The sequence below is a fragment of the Solanum verrucosum genome, unplaced genomic scaffold (assembly GCF_900185275.1).
Source record: "Solanum verrucosum unplaced genomic scaffold, falcon-dt-bn FXZP01000029.1, whole genome shotgun sequence".
NCBI lineage: Eukaryota > Viridiplantae > Streptophyta > Magnoliopsida > Solanales > Solanaceae > Solanum > Solanum verrucosum.
Genome location: NW_026020357.1, coordinates 204559 through 224122, shown reverse-complemented (window position 1 = coordinate 224122; position 19564 = coordinate 204559). Strand labels below are relative to the sequence as shown.

The 19564-nt window shown below is 33.6% G+C and overlaps 2 protein-coding genes across 2 annotated transcripts in view; both read right to left on the bottom strand.

The window, feature by feature from the left end:
- Positions 1-19564, bottom strand: part of LOC125837709 (acetyl-CoA acetyltransferase, cytosolic 1) — a 392637-nt gene that overhangs the window by 191480 nt on the left and 181593 nt on the right. The window lies entirely within an intron of this gene.
- LOC125837725 (leucine-rich repeat extensin-like protein 3) lies at positions 112-546 on the bottom strand. Its single transcript, XM_049516803.1, has one exon. The coding sequence runs from the start codon at positions 544-546 to the stop codon at positions 112-114; it is 435 nt and encodes a 144-aa protein (XP_049372760.1).

Genomic DNA, 19564 nt, shown 5'->3' with positions numbered 1-19564 from the left:
ACTTTGCAACGAGACGTTAGCTATTTACTAAACGATATGTTCCTCAACAAGAGAGGAATATCTCTATCGTAGTAGAACTTTGAAATATCGATCCTCCTCTTCGATTAACCTTCAAACACAAACAACATAATGGAGAAAAAGAACTAGTATAGCATAAGACCATTCAAAAGCAAAGAGTTTGATAAAAGGCGAAAGAGTTGAAGAACCAGAATAGTAGTTATAAGGTGGTGGTGGAGGTCCATAGTTATTATACTGTGGGCAGCATGGCGTAGTAACAGGCTGAGCTGGTGGACAATTTACATAACCGGTAGGTGGTGGAACGCCATAGCTTTGGTATCCACCACCAGAAGGTGGTGTTGGTGGTGGCGGAGATTGACAAGTATATGGACAAATTGTACAATTTGTACAAGCACTTTGTGTTGGTGGTGATATTGAACCATCACCATAGTTACCATCTTGAGTATTATTGTCACCAAAAACAATTGAGAAAAAGTATAGTAAAAGCAACCAAACCCCTAGAAGAAACTTCACATTTTCTTGAGCCATTCTTGTTTTTCAAGCTACTTTGCTAGAGATCAAGAAAGTAAGTAGTTAAGTAGCAAAAGCTAAAATAATAGAACTTCCTTTTGTAATGTTTGTTTCAAGTGACACATTCAAAAGCCATGCCACATAGCAAGGAAATGTGGCAATTCCAAAGGTGTTGATGATGGTATAAATTTGACATTGTTTGCATGAATATCTAAAACTATTTGGGAAATGCACATCAGCTAATTAAAACATAAGTGAAGTGGAGGGCTACTAGGTCAGCTATTTCATTTGCACATGTCAAATACATCTAATTATAATTTGGAATCATCAATTATATGAATTCAACTTGTCTACAACTTTCTCAAAATGGAATGAAACTTGGCATTACTTTGGAAGTTCCCAATAAAATTGGGTAAAAGTAGAAAGCAAGTGGTTATATAGTATATGGTGAATCTTAGCAACTTAGTTGGTTGGCTATCTGAACTTTCACCTTGTTGGTAGGGATGGGTGTTCAGTATTCAATTTGAGATTCTTAAATTTTGGGTTTGATAATTCGGTAATTGGTAGTTAAAAGTAGATACAAAATACCTATATTTTAAATTCCAATTGGGTAATTTGGTAATCGGTAAATTAAACTTCGGTTTGATATGATATTCGGCAATACCGTATTAAAGTTGTAGCCCATTATATTACGAAGTTAATACTATTTCTTAAATTATTTCTATATTTTAATGTGGAGGCGCGGTATAATAGAAGATCAATAAGTAAGAAGACATCAAGAAAAAATAAATTGATACAACTAAAAGACATGTATTTGGGTTGTTTAAGTTTGTTCTTTAACTTACTCTTTGAACTTATACTAATGAGTACTTGACATATTGATATACTTATGACCTTCATTAAGTAAATAGTTCGGTATTCGGGAAATACCGAATACCAAATGGTACTAGTATCATACCAAACCCAAATTGAATACCATAATTCTAAGATTTTACTCTTGAAAACCATACTGAATATCAAATTACCAAATACCAAATTACCAAAAATTTCAATTCGATTCGGTAATTCAATTTTGATATTTTATGTTCAGCCCTACTTATTGATGAAGGTTCGATTCCCACCTTGTCTCCCCTTCCCCTACACCAATTTGTTAAAAAAGATAGAAAAAAAAGTGGTGACTAGGGGTGTGCATCGGTCGGTTCGGTTCGGTTTTATGTATTATGGTTCGGTTTATCGGTTTTCGGTTTTTAAATATGTTAAACCAATAAGATATTTTTTATCGGTTTTCGGTTTATCGGTTTCGGTCCTTAACAATTCACTTTTTGGTTTAACCAATAAGAAAATACTTATAAAACAGATTTATTACTTTTCTAATAAATTTGATACGAAAACACAATAATGTAACTTTACAAATGCTCATAAAATAGAAATAATAATAATAACAAACATGAAAAGAACTATACAGGTGTAACACAAAGAGAAATTAAGAAGAATAAGGTTCTTACTTTATATTTTAACGTTTTGTATAATGTGAAATTGTGAACTCAAAGTCATTGTGAAGTGTGAATTGAAGGCTAAAGGACAAAGATAGTAACTAGTAAGATATTGAGATTAATATATAATATTTATGTACAAGTAAAAGTAGTAAATTGCTAGTCTTAATGGGTTATCGGTTTACCCAATAACCCAATATTAAAAACCAATACCGAACCGATAACCTAATAATTTTTTTTATAAACCATTAAAACTCCGTTAACCTAATACCCCAATAACAATAAACCAATAACACTTTTATCGATTTGATTTTTGCACACCCCTAATGATGACTGTATATTTCTGGATAGATAAAAATATGAAGGTAAAATAAATGGTGTTAATTATTCATAATTTATTGTATCTATCATCAAGTTGACTAGAAATACTGAATCAATACAAGGGTTTGGCCTTTTAGCAAAATTTGTCTTAGAAAAATGACAAATGGGAGACAGATCGAAATTAGTCCCTTAAATATATTTCCGAATAACTTAGATTATTTTTGTTAGCCAAAAGTTAGTGGGTTATCTTGAGAGGCCAAAAATATTTATATTGGAAAAAAATAATTTTTTTGAAAATTAAGGTATTTGGATAATTATTAAACTACTTTTAAATGGAAATAGAAACATTTTTTTCGTTGTTGGGAAGAAATTAAAAATTTCTGGTTTTTTTAAAAAGCAATAGAAACTACTTGTTTTTAGAAGTACTTTTTAAAAATAGCTTTTCAGAAAAGTTCTTTCGTCAAAATATTGATTTGTGTTTGGCTAATTCATTTGAAAAATACTTTTGATAAACAAATGGTGTTTGACTATTCGTTTTTAAAAACTACTTTTGAGAGTCAAATAACAAAAAAGGGAAAAAATCAATGCACTTTAATATTCATATTATTTTACAGAGATAAATATTTTAAATATCTATTATAAAAATTTTAATTAAATATTTATTGTTATTACATTAAAATATACATATTCAAATTTCAATCAATATTATACACAATTGAATAAAAAATAAATTAAATAACAATATAATATTAACATGATGATTAAATATAATTAAAAATAGGAAAAATGCACAAGTACCCCCTTCAACTATACATGAGTCCTATTCCCCCCCTGAATTATTTTTAAGTATAATAAACACACCCTTAACACAACCTAAAACCTATATAGCCACTCACATGATGGAAGATGTTTTATACTCGCCTTCAAGTCATCATTATGTCAGCGCCACGTCAATAAATGATCAGATCTATAAAAAATAAAATATTCCATGTCATTTGATTCCTTTTCATTATCAACACTCACTCCATAACCACTAAACCCACTTATTTTAACCATTAAAACTCATAGCAATCACCATGAAAATTATAACCCACCACCAAATTTATCCCTTCACTACCATCGGATCCAATATCTACTATCAATTTTAATTTTTCTTTCAATCCAAGAAGCCAAATAAATTTCATAAAACATGGTCCAAAATCTCCATTGAAGAAACTACCTAAATTTTGAACTCTAATTCGAGAAGAATTCAAAATTGGGGTCATTTTTTTCTGATTGAATTTGGGTTAAGATAAAGACTGATTGAAGTGAGAAGGGAAGAGAAGGAGGGAGGGTGTTATTGATGGAGAACTGAAGCGGCATGGAGAGTTGGGTTGGGGTAGGGGTGGAGTGTCATATTGTTGGAGAATTGAAGCGGGGGGGGGGGGGGGGGAGGGGAGGAGTGGGGGTGTGGGTGGGGCAGGGTGAGGGCTGGGGGTAGGGGTGGGGGGGGGGGTATGACATGGATAATTGAGGAGGGGATGGTAATTAAATTATTTATTTATAATTTTTTAAAAAAAATTCTAATTTAAATTATTCTCTTTATATGTTGCCTAAATTAAATTCCTAATATGCAATTTTTTTCTCATTAGCGAATTTCAAGTAATTTATTTGAGTAAAAAAATGAAAAAGAAAAAAAAAATCTCTCGATACTACACAAATTAATGAAAAACACTAAAAAGAATTCTCTAAATATTTTAATATGTTGTGAAAAATGATAAAATTTGACTCTATTTCATAAAAAAAAAAGAAATTTAATTTTTTAAAAATATCAATTTAAGTTTTAAAGTTAATTAACTATCTCTACTAATTAATTATAAAATGTCCATTTAAAAATGAACACGTGTCCATATTAATCAGATTTTAATATCTTTTTTCGTATCTCTCATGCGTCTAAGAGAGTGAACACACTCTCTGTGCCACCTCATCACGAAAGGGTGTGTTTATTACACTTTAAAATAATTTAGGGGGGGTAATAGGTCTCATGTATAGTTAAGGTGTGTCATTGAGATTTCGCGTATACTTATGCATTTTCCCTTAAAAATATCAAGTAAAATAAATTTAAAAATTATTTCACAAATTAAATCACTACATACATACACAACAAAAATAAATAAGTATAAGGGATATTTTGGGAAATATGAATAAACGTCAGAGATATTTTGGTCTTGAGATAAATAATTTTCTATTTCTGCTATTTTTAAGAAGCAGAAACTTTTAGCTCTTTTCCAACAATAGAAAAGTTGTTTTTGCTTTCATTTTGTTGATTTTTTTAATAAAGAAATTAAGAAAATAACAGAGAAAGACTTTGAGAGAAAAAAATAGTGCAGAATTGTCAAAGAGAATTATTTTATTAATAATCCAAAGAAGTACATTTATAGATATAATTTCTAACTAAAAATAGAAAAATATGCTACTAACTTATCAGTAAAATTCAAATACTCCCTCCGTTTCACAAAGAGTGGCCTAGTTTGACTTGACACGGAGTTTAAGAAAATAAAAAAGACTTTTGAATCTTGTGGCCCTAAATTAAAGTTATGTCAAATGTACAAAATTGTCCTTTAATCTTGTGGTCTTAAACATGCCACGTGGAAAATTGAAAGTAAAATATTACCAAAAAAGGAAAGAGGTCATTCTTTTTGAAACAAACTAAAAAGGAAAGGGGGTCATTCTTTTTGAAACGGAGGGAGTAACAATTAAAAGAACTAACTCCTAAATTCAAGTCACATAGGACTCTAATAACTTTTAAAACCCTAAAAGTAACTAATTGTTTTATTTCTGCAATATCCTGAGACATATTCTCAACACTCCTCCTTGTATCAAGAATTGTAGATTGTAGTCTCATCTGAAATTGACCTTGTGAACAAATCTGTCAATTCATCTTGTCTTGCAAGGCTTGTGTGCATCTTTTGTTGGATTAAATGAGAAGCTCTTACCTCTCATTTCAACTTGTAAAATCTCTTGCTTAGTGGAATCAAAGATTCAACAATATTTGTCTCCAAATGATAATTTAAATCTTTTTTCTATTAACTGACCAAAACTAAACAAACTTTTATCAATATCAAGCACATAAAGAACATCTGAAATTATTTTTGTACCTTAATTTGTTTTAATTGCAATAGACCCTTTTTCTTTTGCAGGAATACAATCACCATTTCCAATTCTGACTTTCTTATTTTTCATACCCTTGCTTTGAGTTTTGTGGTTGGCTATTAATGCTCCTTCAACCATGCCATCTTGCCTCATAAGCCTCCTTTGTTCATGTGCTTGCAAATAATTTAATAATTTTTCCAAGGTAATTTTGGACAGATCTTGTGTGTTTTTCAAAGTTGTAATACATGCTTCATATCTTTCGGGCACTATAATAAGAACTTTTTCAATAATCCTTGTATCTTTAAATTCAGTGCCTAGTAATCTTACCTTGTTGAAAATATCAAGCAATCTGTCAGAGTATTCCTTGACAATTTCCGACTCTTTCATTCTCTACAATTCGAATTCCCTAATTAAATTTAATACCTTCATTCCTCATATTCTTTCATCTCCAACATATTCTTTCTTCAGATAATTCCAAATTTCTTTCGGTGATGTGAGAGTCATGATTTTCGTGAAAACCGTTGTCGAAACAACAATAAACAAAGTTGCTTTTGCCTTGGACTTAATGATTTTCTTTTCCTTGTGACTCTTGATTTGGGTCACAGTGGGATTATTTGGCAGCGGATTAATTTCATAATCCTCTTCCACGACTTCCCAAATGTAACACCCCGGATAATTTTTGAGCTAAGACTATATCACGACCCGAGCCTATACCATGGACATGGCCGGCTCTCGAGAACCATTGCTGGTCCCCAAGCGAACCCTCATCCTTGATGACTACAAGCGGAAGACTAACTCAAACATACAAAGCTTAAAAACTGAATAAAAATTCAGGAAACTCAAATACAAAGCTTTAACGCAAATGAAAACCTCTGAATAAAATAAATTTTTCAACTCGCCATAAAATAGGCAACTTAAATCTTTAAAACATTTAACAAATTAAATGAACAGACTTCTGAAACTCTACTATCTATATATCAAGTCTCTAAATGACAAAGATGGAAATTGGGACACGACCCATGACATCCTAACAACTGATATAACTGAAAAGTAAATGAAATCCTCCAGAAGCAAGGAGGCTCACCATAGCTATCTCGAACTCCATGTGGTATCAATGAAACTCCTGGTGATGATTCCGAATACCTGAATTTGCATCATGAAAGGATGCAAACCAAATGGCTCAGTACATGGAATGTACGAGCAAGTAAGGGGAATTCTAAAGCATAACATAAGCTTGAAACTTAATAAAAAGGGAAACATACTTACCTCTTCTCAAACTTACTCAACTCATGAAATAGTCAAGGATACTCAAAACTACTAAAACTTACTCAACTCAGAAGTACTCAATGATAAGATACTCAACTCAGTAATAAGGTTCTCAACTCAGTGAAACTCAACAATAAGGTACTCGACACAATGAAACATAAATTAACTCAAGATACTCAACTCGAAAGTACTCACACCAAGATACTCAACTCAAGATACTCAACTCGAAAGACTCAACTCATGATACTCAAGGATAAAACAATAGTAAAAGATGCAATATATATGGAAAGCTGTAAAACTGTAGATATCAACTCAATGTATTGAAAAATACAATAATACTCAATGTGTTTATAAAAATACAATATAACTCTGTGGGAGTTTCTCTAACTGACAACAACCACTATGAGCCTAAGTGATGATACAACGTCTTGCCCACGCTGCCAGAACTGTCCTATACTTTTCCGTTATATAGAATGCCTTAACTAAGTGGATCCACTAGTCTATGCTAAAAATCACTAAGGAGTCATCTAAAAAGTATGATCCTTTCTACTTATGATGACTACATGGTTTATGGAGACTTGAGTTATTATGAACTCGCGTCCCCATATTGGTGCTCAATACTACTCCCAAAATATACTCAGTTCATATATTTTAAAAACAAAACTTTTTCTGTGATTTGAGATAATTACTCCAAAACTAGCTTAAAGGCTCTCTTGAAAATTGATGTTTCCTTTCTTGCTCAAATGTGAAAACATTTTAACTCTTGGGAATACTTAGTTCCCGTATAATCTTTGAAGAAATGAACTTTACTCTTACTCTTTATTCAACTCAAAGCTTAAGTCTTAAAACAAATTTAAAACGTTTGTAAAAGACTTCTTAAAAATATTGTTCATGCCGAATTTTGGACGTGAACGACTCAATGCAAGGTTTTCAATAACCATAGATAGAACTCAATACTTGTAACTCAAGAACTTTAATAATACTACTCATTTCAAGACTGCTCAACTCAGAGGGTTCATGCAGAATTATGAGCATGAGCTACTCAACTCAAGGACTCAAAAATACTTCTCATTTCAAGGTTGTCCGACTTATAGGGTTCATGCAGAATTATGGGCATGAACAATTCAACACAAGGACTTTATAGGTAACATGTAATAGTCCCATGATTAGAATTATAATCTCATAGGGGATTAGGAACTCAATACTCAAGACTTAGAACTTGAAGATACTACTTTTCTTAATGATACTCAACTGATGGAGTTCATGCTGAAGTTATGGTCAAAATATCAATAAGGAACTCATGAATACTACTCTTCTCATTCTCATACTTATTTACTCGAAACTTAGCTCAAATCAATAGTTGATCTCAAAGGATCACAATTGAACTCAAAGACTTTTTTGAACTCTACTGTTAACTCTCTTTTGAATGTGAATTATGAATTCAAGAGTTATGTTTCATGATATGAAGGATCTCATGAAGACTAAGTAGACTCATGAATACATTTTCCTCATCCTCATACTCACTTACTCGAGTCTTGAAACAAGTTACTAGAAGTTTTCTGAAAACTCCTAAAAAAGAATCAAAAGAACTTTCAAGACTTGGCTCTTAACCTTGAATTTGAATTTATGGATTCAAGGTTACGATTCATGTTTATGTATGATTCCTAGATGTTTAGAAGTCTTTTAGAGTAGTTAGAATCAATAGGAAGTGTTAGTACACTTTAGAAGAACTTAGATAGGCTAAACGATGTAAAAAAGGTGGGGGCAGACGACCAGGGTGTGTTCCTAGCACGGGGTGCCAACCCCCAAGTTACTGGAACCCAATTCTGGCGCACTGCTGGCGCGCTGCCCCAGCCTCTCTGGCACATCAGGGGTGTGCCGTGCCAGCCTTTCCCCAGGCAAAATTTCAATGAATTTCGTCTCTTATTTTCTGATCCTAAATCACTTGTAATCGATTTATTTTCTCAAGTTTTCCCTAGATTCAATTACTCAACCTAAGTACACACTAATCTACTAAAAAAACACTCAAATCACTAACTTTTATCTAAATAATTCATCAAAACCCCAACAAAACAAGATTTAGAATGAACTTCAAGAACCTAATTCAGACCCAATTCCTTCAACTTTTGAGAATGAAATTACGCTGAAAATAACATGATTGACGTGTGGGTGAACAAACCCAACACTATGGAATCTTATATACTTCTTAGGGATCAAACCCATGGCGAAAATCCGCAAACAAACTCAAGAACGTCGACGAACGCCTTGATCCTTTCATATTTTCTCTTCTTGAACTCTCAACTATAAAACCCTAGCTGTAGCTGTATATTAGGATTATAAAACTGAACCTAATAGGATTAGACCCTTAAAATCATACTAAAAGCGAATTAAATTTGATTGGATAAGGAAAAGACCAAAATACCCCTTACTATTTTCGGGTAACTTTCCTTAACTGGACAACTTGACTTAAAAAGGGCATATCTCATTCATCTGACCTTGAAACTGAGCAAACTTGGTGGCGTTGGAAAGATAATTCAAAGATCTTTCCTATGGTATCTTGTAGCACACCTGACTCGTTTTGTGATAGGAGTTATGGTCATTTGAATTTGACCCAAAACTCATACTTAGCTTAACTTGCCAAATTTCATATTTTGTTATTTCTAATTTAGTTATTTTTTGAACTCAAGGTGCTACATCTAGTGACCTTAACACTCAATAAAGTTTAAATTACTTAGTAAAATCCTACTCACAATGAAGGATGGTTCGAGTCTCAGTTTGAATTTTTTTTTGGGGTGTTACAATATCTCTTCCTTGGGATTCGTCCTCGAATGACGACTTGACTGGGTATGGAATGAGGTTACTCTTACTAAGGTCTGAGTCTAATGGTACGCTTTCACTATATTCAAGCTGAACCCAAATCCTTAGGTTCGAGTTCTATACCTCTCTTTAGGGAATCTCATCCCAAGACTATTACTTTTTACCACCACATTGGGCTCATATCAAGAACCACCTACTGGTTAACAACACCACATTCAAGTTTAGTACTCTAACAACTCCATGGACTCCTATTAACTAACTCCTTTGGAACTAACTAAGGGCACTCATTTAACTATTTCTCATAGTAAAACCTCATCCTCCTTATTTACAAGCTTAGATGGAATTATCACACCATCACTATCACGATAAAAACATCAACCTCCTCTTTCTAACATCACTCTATTACTAAAAAGGCCTCCGAAATGATATCTCCTATACTCCTTGGAATGCATTACTATCTTACTCTCAAATACTTGACTTGATTTCTCATCTCGTCATCTCCCCCTTAGGTCTAAATCTGACACTTGAAAACTATGGACCTATTCCATCATCACTAACTGGTCTACATCCTCTTTTACTCTAACACTTGGGAGAAGTTTATCTCATGACTACCGAACTCTCAATAAGCAGGTACTAAGACCTCTTTCTAAGGTGTTTCTCTTAACCTCTTCTGATTACATACCCTCTCGGTCCACCTCTTAATGCTCTTGTTACTCTTGTCACTTAGCCACAGTTCACTTCCCTTATCTAAAGGTTAGGGTCTCTCACTTGTACCACTCATATTTATTGCAGCTTATCACCTCAATTCCTCACCTACTCTATGTCAAATCTTCTAGATCAAATCTTAAGACTAACATCATCACCCTCATGTTGCCATTCTTTTGATCATGACACTCATCTCAAATTCAAGCTTAATGTTCATTACTAAACTCGAATATCAATACGATTGCTCGCCTACTATACTATACCTCATTACTTAATCAGTTTTATAACCTTTCGAACATCATGAACCTCTTAAACATATCATAAGCCTAGCTTAGATCTATCACTTTATGAATACTCTGCTCTCTTATTCAACACATGAATTTAGTCTCCTCTAATACGATGGCACATCGCCATCGACTCTATTCTGGTTAACAAATATATACTTTATCTCATCTTGACTAGCAACTCTTACTCTACCCATAAGGGAAAACTCCTCATCAATAACTTACTGGGTGCATGACTATAGTAATATAGCTCTTCAAAACACTATCTCCCTTTCTTAAATCACTAAACCTCTGCATACTTTTCTCTAGCTCTAGGTTCTTTCTCTACTACTGCTCATGATCTCGTTACTCATGCTACCTTTTCGGGTGAAAATACTACCCAAGCTCTAAACATACTTTCTCATAAGAATCTCAGATGAAACAAGACTTACAGAAGAGAGTACAACTCACTTTTAGCTCAAACACACGATTCACATGAATATAGGTTCATTCCTCTGAAACTGAACACTTAACTTACTCTTGGGCTTCGCTCAAGCCCCTATGGAGTCTCACGACTTTCTCAAGATTCTTGCTAAGAACAACTTATCCATAAGGATCTTTACGCTTTACTTTTCAACCACCTCTAGTATGATGGGTAGTCGAATGAATTTGAGAAACGCACGAGTTAGAATATATCTCTATGATATAGCTTTATTGCACGATTAGGAGTATGAAAGAAAGGAAACTTTTCTTAAATGTCAGTAGTCCCTCATTTATAGAAGTGGGGCCCTCACAACCATAAACCAGATCATATTGACACGACTTCATAGACACCCTAGGACACTTGAACTCTGTGTTCTGAAACCAAGTTTGTCACGACCCGAGCCTACACCCTGGACGTGGCCGGCACTCGAGAACCCTTGCTGGTCCCCAAGCGAATCCTCATCCTGGATGACTACAAGCAGAAGACTAACTCAAGCATACAAAGCTAAAAAACATAAAAAAAATTCATGAAAATCAAATACAAAGCTTTAACTCAAATGAAAAATTCTGAATAAAATAAAATTTTCAACTCGCCGTAAAATAGGCAACGTAAGTCTTTAAAACATTTAACAAATTAAATTAACAGACTTTTGAAACTCTGCGGTCTATTTCTGATACCTTTAAATGACAAAGATGGAAGTCAGGACAAGACCCACGACAACTGATATAACTGAAAAGTAAATGAAATCCTCCAGAAGCAAGAAAGCTCACCATAGCTAACTCGAACTCCATGTGGTATCAACGAAACTCCTGGTGTTGTTCCCGAATACCTGAATCTGCATCATGAAAGGATGCAGACCAAATGGCTCAGTACATAGAATGTACGAGTATGTAAAGGGAATTCTAAAGCATAACATAAGTTTGAAACTTGAAAAAAGGGAAACATATATACCTCTTCTCAAACTTACTCAACTCAAGAAATACTCAAGGATACTCAAAACTACTCAAACTTACTCAACTCAGAAGTACTCAAGGATAAGATACTCAACTCAGTAATAAGGTTCTCAACTCAGTGAAACTCAACAATAAGGTATTCGACACAATGAATCACATATTAACTCAAGATACTCAACTCAAGATACTCAACTCGAAGGTACTCACATCAAGATAGTCAACTCAAAAGACTCAACTCATGATACTCAAGGATAAAGCAACAGTAAAAGATGCAATATATATGGAAAGCTGTAAAACTGTAGATATCAACTCAATGTATTGAAAAATACAATAATATTCAATGTGTTTATAAAAATACAATATAACTTTGTGGGAGTTTCTCTAACCGACAACAACCACTATGAGCCTAAGTGATGAAACAATGTCTTGCCCACGCTGCCAAAATTGTCCTATACTTTTTCGTTATATAGAATGCCTTAACTAAGTGGATCCACTAGTCTATGCTAAAAATCACTAAGGAGTCATCTAAAAAGTATGATCCTTTCTACTCATGATGGCTACATGGTTTATGGAGACTTGAGTTATTATGAACTCGCGTCCCCATATTAGTGCTCAATACTACTCCCAAAATATACTCAGTTCATATGTTTTAAAAACAAAACTTTTTCTGTGATTTGAGATAATTACTCCAAAACTAGCTTAAAGGATCTCTTGAAAATTGATGTTTCCTTTCTTGCTCAAATGTGAAAACATTTTAACTCTTGGGAATACTTAGTTCCCGTATAATCTTTGAAGAAATGAACTTTACTCTTACTCTTTATTCAACTCAAAGCTTAAGTCTTAAAACAAAGTTAAAACGTTTGTAAAAGACTTCTTAAAAATAATGTACATGCCGAATTATGGACGTGAACGACTCAATGCAAGGTTTTCAATAACCATAGATAGAACTCAATACTTGTAACTCAAGAACTTTAATGATACTACTCATTTCAAGACTGCTCAACTCAAAGGGTTCATGCAGAATTATGAGCATGAGCTACTCAACTCAAGGACTCAACAGTACTTCTCATTTCAAGGTTGTTCGACTTATAAGGTTCATGCAGAATTATGGGCATGATCAATTCAACTCAAGGACTTCATGGGTAGCATGTAATAGTCCCATGATTAGAACTATAATCTCAAAGGGGATTAGGAACTCAATACTCAAGACTTAGAACTTGAAGATATTACTTCTCTCAATGATACTCAACTGATGGAGTTCATGCCGAAGTTATGGGCATGAACGATTCGACTCAAGGGTCAAAAATTGATAAGAAACTCATGAATACTACTCTTCTCATTCTCAAAGTTACTTACTCTAAACTTAGCTCAAATCAATAGTTGATCTCAAAGGATTCACAATTGAACTAAAAGACTTTCTTGAACTCTACTCTTAACTCTCTCTTGAATGTGAATTATGAATTCAAGAGTTATGTTTCATGATATGAAGGATCTCATGAAGACTAAGTAGATTCATGAATACATTTTCCTCATCCTCATACTCACTTGCTTGAGTCTTGAAACAAGTTACTAGAAGTTGTAGAAGACTCCTCAAAAAGATTCAAAAGAACTCTTAAGACTTGACTCTTAACTCTACCTTGAATTTGAATTTATAAATTCAAGGTTACGATTCATGTTTATGTATGATTCCTAGATGTTTAGAAGTATTTTAGAGTAGTTATAATCAATAGGAAATGTTAGTACGCTTTAGAAGAACTTAGATAGGCTAAACGATGAAAAAAGGGTGGGGGCAGACGGCTCGGGCGTGTTTTTGGCACGGTGGGCCAACCCCTTGGTTACTGGAACCCAATTTTGGCATACTACTAGAGCGCCGCCCCAACCTCTTTGGCGCATCAGGGGCGCGATGCGCCAACCTTTCCCCATGCAATATTTCAACGAATTTTGTCTCTCATTTTTTGATCCTAAATCGCTTCTTATCGATTTATTTTCTCAAGTTTTCCTTAGATTCAATTACTCAACCTAAGTACACACTAATCTACTCAAAACAACACTCAAATCACTAACTTTTATTTCAATATTTCATCAAAACCCCAACAAAATAAGATTTAGAATGAACTTCAAGAACCCAATTCAAGAACTCAATTCCTTCAACTTTTGAGAATGAAATTACGCTGAAAATAACATGATTGGTGTGTGGGTGAACAAACCCAACACTATGGAAACTTACATACCTCTTAGGGATCAAACCCATGGCGAAAATCCGCAAACAAACTCAAGAACGTTGACGAACGCCTTGATCCTTTCATATTTTCTCCTCTTTTCTCTTCTTGAACTCTCAACTAAAACCCTATGCGTATATTAGGATTATAAAATTGAACCTAATATGATTAGACCCTTAAAATCTTACTAGAAATGAATTAAATCTGAATGGGTAAGGAAAAGACCAAAATACCCCTTACTGTTTTCGGGTAACTTTCCTTAACTGGGCATCCTCACTTCAAAAGAAAATATCTCACTCATACGACCCGAAACTGAGTAAACTTGGTGGAGTTGGAAAGATAATTCAAAGATCTTTCCTACGGTATCTTGTAGCACACGTAAATCATCCTGTGCTAGGAGTTATTGTCGTTTGAAGTTGACCCAAAACTCATACTTAGCTTAACTTGCCAAATTTCAGATTTTGCTATTTCTAATTTAGTTCTTTTTTGAACTCAAGGCGCTACATCTAGTGACCTTAACACTCAAGAACTTTTAAATTCCTTAGTAAAATCCTAGTCACAACGATGGATGGTTTGAGTTTCTGTTCGAAAAAATTTCTGGGGTGTTACAGACTCGAACCATTCTTCGTAGTGAGCGAGATTTTACCAAAGAATTTAAAATTTTCTTTAAGGTCACTAGATGTATTACCTTGAGTTCCAAGAAGAACTAAAAAAAATTCAATCAAATCATTCCTAAATTCCTTTAAGTTTTGGGTCAACTTCACATAACCAGAACTTTCAGTACATAATGAGTTAAGTGGCCATAAGATATCAAATTAAAGGTCTTTGAATTATCTTTCCAATGCCACCAATTTTGAAATTTTTTGAGCTCATATGAAGGAGATATGACCATTTTAGTAACCTGATATAGTGATGTTATGAATTAGCCGACGGGAATGCATTAAAAAGGGTCGTTTTGTTTGTCTTTTTACCTCCAAGGAAAACCCCAAATGAATTTCTTGACTAATAAAAGGCTCAAAACAATCAGATTTTTATCTGTTAATCCATCATTCTCTTCTCTCTCAAACCCTAGGGCAAAACCCTAAGGAAAAATCAAAGTAGAAGACTTCATTCAACATTCTTTCAATCTTTTTCAAGATTCTTCTTCAAGGTAAGTCTTTCTCCAAGAATTTCATTCTTTTCAACTCAAATTCCTCCATACAATTATGAATCACTAATGAAAATCATAATTCTTGGCCATAGAGATTTCAAGAAACAAATTCAAGAATCTCAAGAAAGGTTTTCTTGATCGTTTACCTTCAAGCTAGGGTTTCAAGGCTTCTAATCAAGTTCTTCTTCAAGATTCTTCAATAACCTTGTTCTTCCAGGTATTTAAGGCTATCATAGTGTTGGAATAGTTCATCCTCACGCCCTACATCTTCTTTCGAAGCAGTAAAGGAGAAATCTAAGATTCTACACTAACTTTGAGTATTCTTGAGATAAGTTGATTTGAGTAATTGAGTTCATGGTTCTTTGAAAAAATTCTATTCCTAGTTATTAAGTTTCTATATTTTTATTGAGATCTTTGAGTTGATTTTTCATGTGTATAATTCAGCAGAACCCTATTTTGAGCTATAAATCTTGTGAAGTTTTTCAAAGCCAACACTTGAGTTTTAAATTGAGTTTTGAGGAAGTAATTATGAGAGTGAGAAGAGTCGTATACATTAGTTCCATATTGTTATTTAAACCCTTGAGTCAAGTCATTCATGCCCATAAATTCCGCATGAACTCTATCAGTTGAGTATCTTTGAGAGGAGTAGTACCTTAAAGTTCTAAGTCTTGAATATTGAGTTCCTAATCATTTTGGGATTATGTTCCTATTCATGGGGCTACTACACGTTACCCATGAAGGTCCCTGAGTTGAGTAGTTCATGGCCATAATTTTGCATGAACCATATGAGTCGAGCAGTCTTGAGATGAGAGGTATCATTAAGTCCTTGAGTTGAGTAGTTGATGCCCATAATTCCGCATGAACCCTCTGAGTTGAGTATTCTTGAAATGAGTAGTATCATTGAGTTCTTGAGTTCTGGAGTTATTGAGTCCTAAGTATTGAATTCTATGCATGGTTATTGAAAACCTTTAATTGAGTCGTTCACGTCCATAATTCGCCATGAACCCTATTTTAAGAATTGTTTTAACAAATTGTTTTAAAACTTGTTTTAAAGACTTGAGCACTGAGTTGAGAAAAAGTAGACCTGAGTTCATTTTCTTTAAAATGATATATGAGAACTACGTATACCCAAGACTAAATTTTTTTACAGTTAAGATGAGAGCAAACTGAGATTTCCAAAAGAGTTTTGAGCAGTTTGTGTGCCATTTCTTTTAACATAAAGATTTTTGAGTAATAATGTCAAACCACATAAAAAGTTATGTTTTTAAACATATTAGCTAGTTATATTTTGGGAGTAGTATTGAGCACCGATATGGGGGAGAGCTGAGATAACTCACAACCCCCATAAACCGTGTAGCCAATGTGGGTAGAAAGAGTCATACTTTTTAGATGATTCCTTAATGCTATTAGTATAGACTAGTAGATCCACTTAGTAGTAGGTTCTATACCCCAGCAAAGTATAGGACAACCCTGGCAGCATGAGGTAAGACGTTGTATCATCACATAACTCATAGTGATGGTTGTCGGTTAGAGAAACTCTCACAGAGATATATTGTATTCTTATATAAACATAGTTTACTTTGTATTTTCATATACAAGAAGAGTTTATCTTGTATCCTTGCATACAAACTAAGTTGATTTCTATTGTTTTAAAAGCTTTCCATATATTGCATCTTTTATTGGTGTTTTATCTAGAGCTGATTATCCAGAGTTGAGTATCTTATTGTTGAGTTGAGCTTTATTTCTTTTAATTGAGTTGAACTATGTTTCACTGAGTTGATTATCCTGTTATTGAGTTGAGCCCTCTTTTCTCTGAGTTGAGTTGAACTATATTTCTTTGAGTTGAGTTGAGTGAGTTGAGAAGAGGTAAGTATGTTTCTTATCCATAAGTTCAAACTTACGTTTATACTTTTGAATTCCCTTTACATGCTCGTACATTCCATGTATTGAGCCATTTGGCCTGCATTGTTTAATGATGCAGATACAAGTATTCAGGATCATCAACAAGCGTTTCGTTGGGGTCATGTGATATTTCAGTCAGCGTTGGAGAGCCTTCTTATATTCCAATATTCCAGAGGACTTTACCTTTATCTTACAGTTAGTAGTTTTGAGATATCGTGGGTCTTGTCCCAATATCCTTCTGTAATAGTAGAGGCTTCATAGATAGATAGAGTTAAGGAGTTTGTATATTTACTTTTATTTTGAGTATTGTACATATTATTTTAAAAGGTTGAGTATTTGAGTTTAATGAATCTAATTCAGTTTTAAGCTATTGTATACTTGAGTTAGTCTTCCACTTGTAGTCAGCCAGGATGAGGGTTCGCTTGGGGACCAACAATGATTCTCGAGTGCCGGCCACGTTCAGGTCATGACACCAAAGATCAAGAGCCTTTAAGTAGGTTTCCATTCTCACAACCTATAGTTGATAATTTTCACCATCAAAAATAGGAGGAGCCATTCGTGAAAAACTATTTTCGAAATCCATTTTTCTACTCACAGATCCCTCAAGAAGAAGGCTCTAGATACAAATTGTTGGTTTTTTAATAAAGAAATTAAGAAAATAACAGAGAAAGACTTTGAGAGAGAAAAATACTGCAGAATTGTCAAAGGAAATTATTTTATTAATAATTCAAAGACTTACATTTATGGATATAATTTCTAACTAAAAATAGAAAAATATGCTACTAACTTATCAATAAAATTCAACTAACAAATAAAAGAACTAACTCCTAAATTCAAGTTACATAGGACTCTAATAATTTAAAAAACCCTAAAAGTAGCTAACTGTTTTATTTTTGCAATATTCTGAGTCCTATTCTCAACACATTTAAAAGCAGTTTTACTGATTATCCAAACACCGTATGTCTTTTTAAAATATTTTTTCTCAAATCAAGTGTTTTTGGCCTCCCAGCAATAATGTCAAATAGACTCTTAGTCTCCGTCAAATAATTTAACAGTAGCTGACTTGTTGAATTTGAGGGGAAATGTGATTTTTTTAAAACCAGAAATACTAGAAAAATCTCATCAAATTCTAAATATTGTAACACCGATATGATAAATAAGAAAAATTGCATCTTAAAAAGTTGTACCATACCAAAAAAAGGACTAAAAATAAGGAATTGCAAAAACTGCACTTCCCAATATGAGGCCGTGCCATAATTACTTTTGATAATTTGAAGGACCAAAAATCCTTGAGAATATACTTAAAGGAACATTTGAACCAAAGTTAAAATAGCAATGAAAGTAAAATATGTCAGAGTATATATTATTAATCATGTGTTTAAATATAGTATTCTAACAACGGAGTAATACTTTTATTGGAAGATCTTATGTGATTGCACAGTCAGAGGATATGTTTCCTTAGATATATAAATCAGAATATTTGTAATTAAATGTACAGATACGTTTCCTTAGTTATAGAGCTGGTACAACTTGTATATAACATTGGGATGTATTTTCAATAAAGGAAATTCACTCGGGTAATCTTATTTTACGTGGTATCAGAGCGTATTAAAAGATCCTAAGAAGTTTTTCTTCCAGCCATGGGAACTGAAGGACGCACCGATGAACTAGTGGGTTTGCCTCAACCCAAAGTCGCAGACTCTTCTCTTTATTCCATGCATCCATCAGACCACCCAGGATTGATTTTTGTTACCAATCCTCTTAGTAGGAGAAACTTATTTCACTTGAAGAATAATTTTTTTGAACGCACTTCACTCTAAAAACAAGGTAGGATTTGTTAATGGGACCATTGAGAGATCGAAAGAAAACTTTCAGGATTCACAGTTATGGACACAATGCAATGCCATTGTACTTTCATAGCTTACAAATGCTATTGCCAAGGAATTGCAGGATAGCGCCGCACACGTTGAAACTGCTAGAGAAATTTGGGTAGATTTGGAAGAACAATTTACCCAAGAAATTGCACCAATAGTTTATGAATTGAAGCGTGCTATCTCTCTCTTGCAACAAGAGAGAGCTTTTGTTTCATCATTTTACGGTAAACTTAATTCTATTTGGGGTGATTTGCAAGGTCTCATGTCAACTTCGTCTTGCACATGTGCTTGTATTTGCGGTGCAGCAAAGAAGATGCAATCTATGAAGGAGGAGGAAAAGGATTTTGATTTTAAATGGGACTTGACGACACATATTCAACTGTGAGTTCTCAAATACTAAGTGTCGACCCATTTCCAAACTTAGGAAGAGCCTATCCAATTGCGGCACAAGAAGAAA

What these genes read in the sequence shown, in the direction of transcription:
- LOC125837725 (XM_049516803.1), bottom strand. Translation starts at nt 546, where the DNA reads ATGGCTCAAGAAAATGTGAAGTTTCTTCTAGGGGTTTGGTTGCTTTTA.